Consider the following 8,132-nt stretch of genomic DNA (forward strand, 5'->3'; position numbering starts at 1 on the left):
TGTAATATTAAAATCAACATTTTAAATGTTGGCTGTAAATCATAACACGACTGCAACATGTGCCATGAAATCGACGAGCTTCGGGGCCTGCTCGAGTTTCCACATGTCTAGCTATAGGCCTGAGCACACATGGTAGCATCCTCATTTGTTCACCTAAAAATAGTTCCAGACTACTAGACACATTTTTTCGAAACCCATGCATCTTGGTACCTGATACTGAGACTCAAACGTCTCTAAATGGTGTTGCTCAAGGATATATAAGAGAGGGGGGAAAGAGACTTTTGGCATTCACTCGAGTCCGCCTTGGTTTTCACTCGCCTCAACGCAGAGCAAAGGTGAGTGGGACGTGCACCTTCTAAAAGCTACCCCGACTTCTGCAGATCACACTGCGGGTTTGAAACGGATTCAGAGGAGGGGGATCTTTGTGGACTACCAGCTGTAGGGAGAAATGGAACCAATCTAGGCAGCAAACGCATGGACCTCAGGACATTTCAGTTAACACTAAAGTTGACCAAATCGGGCCTTTTCATTTCAGAGGATCAACGTTTTTTGGAAGAATGCTGGTTGGCTAGAGCTAGACTGACTCATGCTTTTGCAGCAGTGAATGTTTTCAGCTGCCATCTTTTAAAAATGTTTGATAGATATTCATGCCTGTGTGCATCTGGTCTCCTGGTGAGAGCATCGTTTCTTAAGTGCGGTCACAGTTAAACGCTTTGGGATGAATAGTCTGTAGGCTCCTGTGGGGAAACATCCTCACAGGAGCTAGCTAAACAGGGAAGCTGTTTAGCTATCAGCAAACATAGATGCTTATGATGTTTCAAAGGTTTGTAAAATGACAACAAAAAAGGAAGCAACTTTTATGTGAAGCTATGAGGGGAAAGGAATAACTTTTCATCAGCGATTTTATAACCTAAAATCTATGCTTTTGTTAGACATAAAAAGTCTCAGGGCATGCTGTCATAGTCATTTTGGTTGATGCTTTTTATTTTCTTTCCACTGTAACAACATAAGAACTTGTTAGTATTTCAGATGCTCATCCTAACCTTGAGATTTGTCTCCTTTTCCTCCCAAGAATAAAAAATGGCCTTCGCTGGTCTCAACGATGCTGATGTCAAGGCTGCCCTGGACGGCTGCGCAGGTGAGACTTTTCCTTTATTTTCACACAGCACTGCATCGTTTAAACTTACCAAAGTAGCTAAGAGCAGAGAGGCAGACGTTTACCAAACTCTCAGTTTCACGAACGTGCCTCAGAAACTGCCAGCTACAGCTACCCTGAGACATCCACACCTTGTTGCTGACGTATCCGGCACTAATGGAGACGAAATGTGCATTTTCAGCTGCTGACTCCTTCAACTACAAGAATTTCTTCAAGGCATGCGGCCTGGCCAGCAAGTCCGCCGATGATGTCAAGAAGGCCTTCGCCACCATTGACCAGGACAACAGTGGCTTCATTGAGGAGGAGGAGCTGAAGTAAGACATTACTTCAACACTTAGTGCCGCTAAATTCAAAGCTTATTGGCTTTAAATGTGGATAAAATGTGACATTACTATCTAGTCTTGCATAGCCATCCTTCTGTTTGAGGGCTGGGCTTGATCACATTTCAGTCGATTTGAATATTTTTTGACCTGCTTAGTCATGCATTACATTTTTCCTAACTACCTAAAAGACCAAAAAAGATTTGAATGATTAGTTAAGGCTTACCTGCGTAGGTTTAATTCTTACTCTTTTGCCCGCTCGTCAGGCTGTTCCTGCAGAACTTCTCTGCCAGTGCCAGGGCACTCACCGACAAGGAGACTAAGACTTTCCTTGCCGCTGGTGACAGTGATGGTGATGGCAAGATCGGAGTTGATGGTAAGAGTTCTTTGCATAAACTTAAAAGAATTGAAGTGCAATTTAAAAATGTATATATATATACATATCAGTGTGCCAAAGTACAAAACCGTCTATCTGAAAATTAGCAGTTGTATTCCCAATGACCTTGATTGGACTTTTTTCTTCATCAGATTAATTCTTTGTCACAAGAAGTGTTTTCCTGCATGCAGACTGAATAAAAGCAGCTTTACTGGTTCCCATCATCTAAAGTGAAATCTACCAATGAGAGAATCCTGCAGACAGAAGGTTTTGCACTTTGGCCATTGAACTGTATCAATCGTAACTCTTGGTCAGAATCGGCTCAATGAGTCTTACGCCAATACATTTTTGCAAAGATTTTCTACTTTCTGCAACTAACAGCAGTTTCATTCTACTTTTGCAGAGTTTGCTGCCCTCGTAAAGGCATAAATTTCCACTGACCAAGATCCACTTCTTTTCATGGAACCGCAAACTCCTCAAAGATTCATTAATCACCAGCTGAAAGAATATTTTTTATACCTTATTTATGAGTTGCCTGCGAACTGTTTCTCAACATGGAAGACATATTTTGCTGTTAATGTTACTCAAACTGTGTTATGTGTTCAGAAATGATGACTTGTGCAAACTGTACAACACCATCTGCACTTTTGAGGAAGAGTGAAAAACCAGGAATAAATACTCTTTTGGTGTGAAGTCATCTTGTTCAGGTCAGTCTTTGGCTGAGTGTGCTGCATTTCCTAACAGAAATCATTTCAACACAATGGGGCTAAGGAAGAGCCAGTGTCAAGTGAGTCCTCATATGCCAGAGCTTTTGAATACTCAAGAGCCGCTAAGCAATGGGTTAGATGACTTGCCCGGCACTTGTTCTCATAATTGGTTAATGGGAAGGGGAGCGTGGCTGGACACTGGCCAGGGCTTGGGAAATGTGCTGGGAATTGCCCCAGGGCCTTGCTCACATGCTTCTTTAGACCCAGGGAGCTCTGCAATAGATAGCTGCCAAACTTTGGGTAATTAGATGACCTAGTCCAAGATCTATTTATTCTACAAGTGCTGCATAATCAGTTAAATGATGTGCTGTGGCAACAGGATGGCTATTAACAGTCCCTGTCTCAGCAGCAGGACTGCTTTCTGGCTCAAACCCACTGCAAATAGCTACACTGGTTTAAGGACTTTTTAGCCAATTACCCACTTTATTTATTCACTTTCTTTGCAGTAAACATCTTTTTTAGGAGGGTAAAACAGTCTAAAGCAGTGCATTCGCTTAAAAAAGATATTCAAACCATTTATTTTTCCCTCTGAAGCCAGATTGCAATTGCAGTGGGCATTGCAAGTGAGCAACATGTAAACCCTCATCCCTATCAGATAACAACCTCACCTAGTTACAGTCAGGCAGTGGTCAAAACAGAGAGAGGCTCAAGGGCTGCAGCTTACCCCACAGCATTATGCTGCCACCTATTGGTCATAGATCTTCAGTTTTATCCTCTACAGAGTTATTTAATTATTCTGTCTGAAAACAAAGACAAAGGCCCCATAAGCATTTAGTAACATTGAGCAATGTTTCCAGAATTGATTTGCCCTCTAACACAAAAATAGACATTTCCTCCAATGCTCTGTGAAGATGAAATGGTCAAAACAGGGCTGACTGAGATTTTTTTTTCTAAACATCTTCCATTTCCTTTAAAACCTAAAAATGATATTTTTTAATATAAAAAAAAACACAAAATATTTCTTCAAAGGTTGGACTTATATACCCATTGCTGACATGTAACAAGAAAACCAGATTCCTCACAAAGTGAATTTATTTCACATTCCACACAGTACACAAATAACACCTCAAATACACAAAACTATGCTCTGCTCAAGAGCAATAGATTCACTAAAAGGAGAGGTTAAATCATACCTTTAAACTGGTTAGTGTTAAAAGTAGCAGAAACAACCAGTTTGTCCAACTTACTCCAGCTACATGCATGCTGAGTATCCTCATGAATATGGTTACGGGTTGGCAGCAGCCCTTCCAATTCGCCCACCTCAGCAGCACGGAGGCCTATTCTTAGCAGCCAGGGACATTAAAGACTTCTTCAAACGCACCTTTTAAGCGTCTTCATTTTTGAAACTTAAAATAGACCGCTCTGTAGCTGCAGTACGAGCCCCCCACCCACCCCCGCCCCATCCCTTCCTTCGTTTTCCTCCTCCTCCATCTCCTCCTCCTCAGCACGGTGTCAGTTATCTTATGCTTCAGATTTCCACAGCGTGACAGTATATAAAAGGTCATTGGGAGCACCGGGATGGTCACTGCAGTCGACTCCAGTCTTGTCTGTGTCATCTGTACCCTACAAAGCAAAAGGCACAACCGAGGTGAGTCTGAAGGAAGAGAGGAAAGGGAAGAGAAAATGCGGGACCCGCATCCAGCCTTGCATCCTTGAAAAGCCTTTTTGCTCTTTATTTCTTTTGACATTGGGTTTGCTCAGGACCTCACTGCATTGCAGCACCTAAAGAAACACACTGAATGCCTACATTTGGGACCGTCAGCGTTTAAAAAAAACAAAAAAAAAACAGAGCCTTGGATTATTGGTCAGACCTCAGCATCTCGCAGTAGTTGCAGGTGTCAATCTCAGCTTCACGGAAGGAGTGAAGCAATGCAAACCCTGCACTTCAGAGAGAATTGGACTCAAGTATTTGAAATCGGAACCCTTTCTCATTCTGTTTGTTCTACTCGGAAAGTCAAAAGACAGCTATTTTATCAGCATTGTTTGTTTGCAAGACATGGTGTGAATTGTTTATAGAGTGATCAAAATTCTGTTTCTTTAGCTTTGTGATTGTGGTTTGTTTTTTTGCAATGCAGTGAGCTATGATCAAGTCCTTAATACAAATAGGCTGTTTCTTTAGGGACAACTGCTTTTACAAGAGTTTAAATTAATCAGTGTTCTATCTCTGCAGATCAAAATGGCTTTCGCAGGTGTACTGAATGATGCTGACATTACTAAAGCCCTGGATGAGTGCAAAGGTGATTCTTCTATACTTTTTCTTACTCTTGCTTTGTGTTTTGTTGTATCCTTATTCTTATTGATAGCCACTGTCTTTGCCTCTGGTCTCAGTAGCATAATACACTCTGCTGATTTCAGGCGCGGACTCATTCGACTACAAGAAATTCTTCAAGACTTGCGGTCTGGCCGGAAAGAGCGCCGACGATGTCAAGAAGGCCTTCGCCATCATTGACCAGGACAAGAGTGGCTTCATTGAGGAGGAAGAGCTGAAGTAAGATGCATGGCTGGACAAAATGGGCTTCATACTTTAGATAGCAATTACTATAGTGACCAACAGAGTTAACTGATACAAGATACTGCAGGAATGCAAGAAGGAATGGATTTCTACATTCACATGGGAGACCTTTAAGGGTAGGGGTGCTCATCTTATGATGTTAAATTAAGATTAAATGCTATTCAGCAGTAGCAGTAGGAGGGTAGACAGAGGCGGTTATGACTATCCTTTAAATTTTAGTGGAGCCGCATCCAGAAAGTCTTACTTAGAGAGAATTTTTTGGGATTGCAGCCTACTCACGCCTTTATTTGCAGTTGTAATCCAACATCAGCATGCATTACATTTCTTTATGTATTCCCTTGTGCCATCTCAAGTTTAGCAGTGGCCCCCATCTGGGAGATCCTTTTAAATCTTTCTCGAGGCGACACCTGCCCCACCAAGCAAAATCTTGTCAAGAGAAGGAACTTTACCTGAACAAAGGGGTTGTAAAGTGAGATATCGTGTATGGAAAGATGGTTTCTTTTGGTGTCTAAATATGTTTGGAGAGTTTTGGGGGTTGATCAGATGGGCCAAACTCGTCTGACATTCAACGTCTTTGAGACCTGAGATAAGGACTGAGCGACCATGAATAGTTTTAAATAAAAATGTCCATGACTATGCTTGCTTAACCCACCTTAGCATTGTGATTCCAGCACAGCTGCCTTATTTGGTCTATTTGTGATGTGTTTTGATCAATAATGTTAGCTGAGCACCTCTTGTGTCTGTGGCAGGCTGTTTCTGCAGAACTTCAGCGGAGGTGCCCGTGCACTGACCGACGGTGAGACCAAGGTTTTCCTCAAAGCCGGTGACAGCGACGGAGATGGCAAGATTGGCGCTGATGGTACGTGCCGAGACACTCGTTGGACAGTCCCTTGCTTAAACAAATGGCCAACTTTGCATGATTTTCTGTCTCTGTCTACCCTGCAGAGTTCGCTGCTTTGGTAAAGGCATAAAGATGGCAACATGACCAACAACACATGCTCTGATGGAACAACAATGCCCACATCGACCTCCCCCCTTTTCATCTGAATATAAATAATTTTTATACATTTGCTTAAGGGACATTTCCTCCTCTATGCAACACACTGTCCAAAAGGTGATGATTGTGAATGTCGCTCGGTTGTGTTCATGTCTTAAATATGAATTTTGCTAACTGTAAAATCTATAATGCACTTTCCAGGAACTAAAAGTAAAAGAAAATAAAATATTCTTTTACTACGGTCTTACTTCTTTGTTTTTGTGTCATTTCGTCCACATAGCCCCTCTTGGGTTGGAGAAGTAGCAATAGAAAAGGAAACTATGTCAAATACATGATGATATGAGCCCTGGCTCAGAGGGTCAGGAACGTTTTTCATGGATTCTATGCAAAAAAAAAAAAAAGTGCAAAAAAAGCTGCGAAAAAAAAAGATTGATAATCTCCAGAGAACTACTAGTCAAAAATTATTTAGATCCACTTTGCAAGGGCTAAACACCTATGTATGGCAGAGAAACACCTGCTGCATTGTTCAAGACCTTAATCTTGGATGCACACTCAAAAATATTATTCTGCCATTTCACTTGTATTATATGTTTCCAAATCTAGTGCCCTACCTACCCCATTATCCTGTGGTTTAGTTCCTGGCCCTAAAATTTTAATTATCATAAGAAATTAGAAAAAAATTATCACCACTTTTATGAGGCATCCAAATAATTGTGACCCCATTTAATGGCATTACTATTAAGCACATGAACTCCAGTACAAACTGAGAGAGGTCTGACAAACACGTAAATCATTTGCTTCTCTTTATAGTTCCGCCCTACAACCACTAGATGGCAGTTTGGAGATTCCACGTTACCCTTCAACCATCTGAAAACATTGGAAAAAATTAATCAGCCACCTTGATGGTTGCATTTGTTGCTCCACTTCTGATTATTTCTTACCTTCTATTTTACTGTTCTTTATTTTGTTCTGTAATTTGGACCAGCGTGTTCGAAATAACTACTTCAAACACTATTTCAAATGTAATATTTGTCATATTTCAATAACGAATATCTATGTTTATATTATACTTTCCAATGCATTTACACCACTTTTTTTTTTCATTTTGTCACATTGCAACTAAAAATGTCACCCCAGTTTGCTGACATTTTATGTCAGCAAAGTTTTATGGCTCTTACAGAGCGATACCTAATTTCAATAATATTTTTAGTTCAAATTTGTGCTCATTTATATTCAGTCTCTCAGTAAAAAAAATTCTGCAATTACAGTAACAAGTATTTTGGTTTATGAATCAAACATCTTTGTGTGCCTACAGACAGAAAATTGTTATTGATTTTTTTTGTAAAGTAGTTAATGCTTACTCAGATTTAAAGAGGAGCATCGATGAATAGCAATTTCATACTTGAGTAAGCCTGAATCTCTTTCCCAGTGTGGCTGCATTTGGTCATCCATCATGTTGCTGCAGTCACCATATTTTACAGACAGTATTTTTTTGTTAGAGTGTTAATTTTCAAACAATTGCAGCAGTTTGCGTTGATACGAAAACGTCAGCTTTTGGTCTCATCTGACCAGAGCATCTACCTACATGATGTATGACAATGTTTTTGGCTCTTTTTTTAAATTGATTTCAACAATACACCAAATTGTATTTGTTCACAGTTTTCTGTGAACACATTTTCCCACCTGATCTCTGGATCTCATCATCCTCCCTGCATATCACATGCTTATTATGAGCCTTTTGGCTGCTCTGATCAACATGGATGGATTTCTACAATTGTGCCCATGTTTTTTCTTTTTTTTCTATTTCTGGATGATGAATTGAAAAGAAGTCTGTGAGATGTTCAAAACCTGGGATTGTCTTTATTACATAAATCTCTTTAAACCCCTCCAGAACTTTATTCCTGATCCGCCTGCTGTGTTCCTTGGTCTTTATTAAAATATTTGTTTACTATTGTTCTAAAATGGGCCAAACACATTTAAACTTTTCAGATTTTTTTTTTTTTT

At 40.3% G+C, this 8,132-nt stretch overlaps 2 protein-coding genes across 2 annotated transcripts; both read left to right on the top strand.

The window, feature by feature from the left end:
* Positions 1-229: 229 nt before the first annotated feature.
* Positions 230-2,549, top strand: LOC106943717 (parvalbumin beta-like). The gene is made up of 5 exons (XM_015027026.1): positions 230-335; positions 1,073-1,138; positions 1,338-1,470; positions 1,743-1,852; positions 2,256-2,549. Exons 2-5 carry the CDS (start codon positions 1,081-1,083, stop codon positions 2,279-2,281), a joined length of 327 nt encoding a protein of 108 aa, XP_014882512.1. The 5' UTR covers positions 230-335; positions 1,073-1,080; the 3' UTR covers positions 2,282-2,549.
* Positions 2,550-4,096: 1,547 nt separating this feature from the next.
* LOC106943716 (parvalbumin beta-like) lies at positions 4,097-6,344 on the top strand. The gene is made up of 5 exons (XM_015027025.1): positions 4,097-4,207; positions 4,790-4,856; positions 4,975-5,107; positions 5,881-5,990; positions 6,077-6,344. The coding sequence occupies exons 2-5, from the start codon at positions 4,796-4,798 to the stop codon at positions 6,100-6,102; spliced, it is 330 nt and encodes a 109-aa protein (XP_014882511.1). The 5' UTR covers positions 4,097-4,207; positions 4,790-4,795; the 3' UTR covers positions 6,103-6,344.
* Positions 6,345-8,132: the final 1,788 nt, after the last annotated feature.

The sequence above is a fragment of the Poecilia latipinna genome, unplaced genomic scaffold (genome assembly GCF_001443285.1).
Source record: "Poecilia latipinna isolate Pla-1442-1.1 unplaced genomic scaffold, P_latipinna-1.0 Scaffold5757, whole genome shotgun sequence".
NCBI lineage: Eukaryota > Metazoa > Chordata > Actinopteri > Cyprinodontiformes > Poeciliidae > Poecilia > Poecilia latipinna.

Excerpts from the sequence above, each read along its gene's own strand:
- LOC106943717 (XM_015027026.1), top strand. The coding sequence starts at position 1,081 with ATGGCCTTCGCTGGTCTCAACGATGCTGATGTCAAGGCTGCCCTGGAC. Across the intron at positions 1,139-1,337 it reads TGCCCTGGACGGCTGCGCAG|CTGCTGACTCCTTCAACTAC; the intron begins GTGAGACTTTTC and ends GTGCATTTTCAG. Across the intron at positions 1,853-2,255 it reads TGGCAAGATCGGAGTTGATG|AGTTTGCTGCCCTCGTAAAG; the intron begins GTAAGAGTTCTT and ends CTACTTTTGCAG.
- LOC106943716 (XM_015027025.1), top strand. The coding sequence starts at position 4,796 with ATGGCTTTCGCAGGTGTACTGAATGATGCTGACATTACTAAAGCCCTG. Across the intron at positions 4,857-4,974 it reads AGCCCTGGATGAGTGCAAAG|GCGCGGACTCATTCGACTAC; the intron begins GTGATTCTTCTA and ends TGCTGATTTCAG. Across the intron at positions 5,991-6,076 it reads TGGCAAGATTGGCGCTGATG|AGTTCGCTGCTTTGGTAAAG; the intron begins GTACGTGCCGAG and ends TCTACCCTGCAG.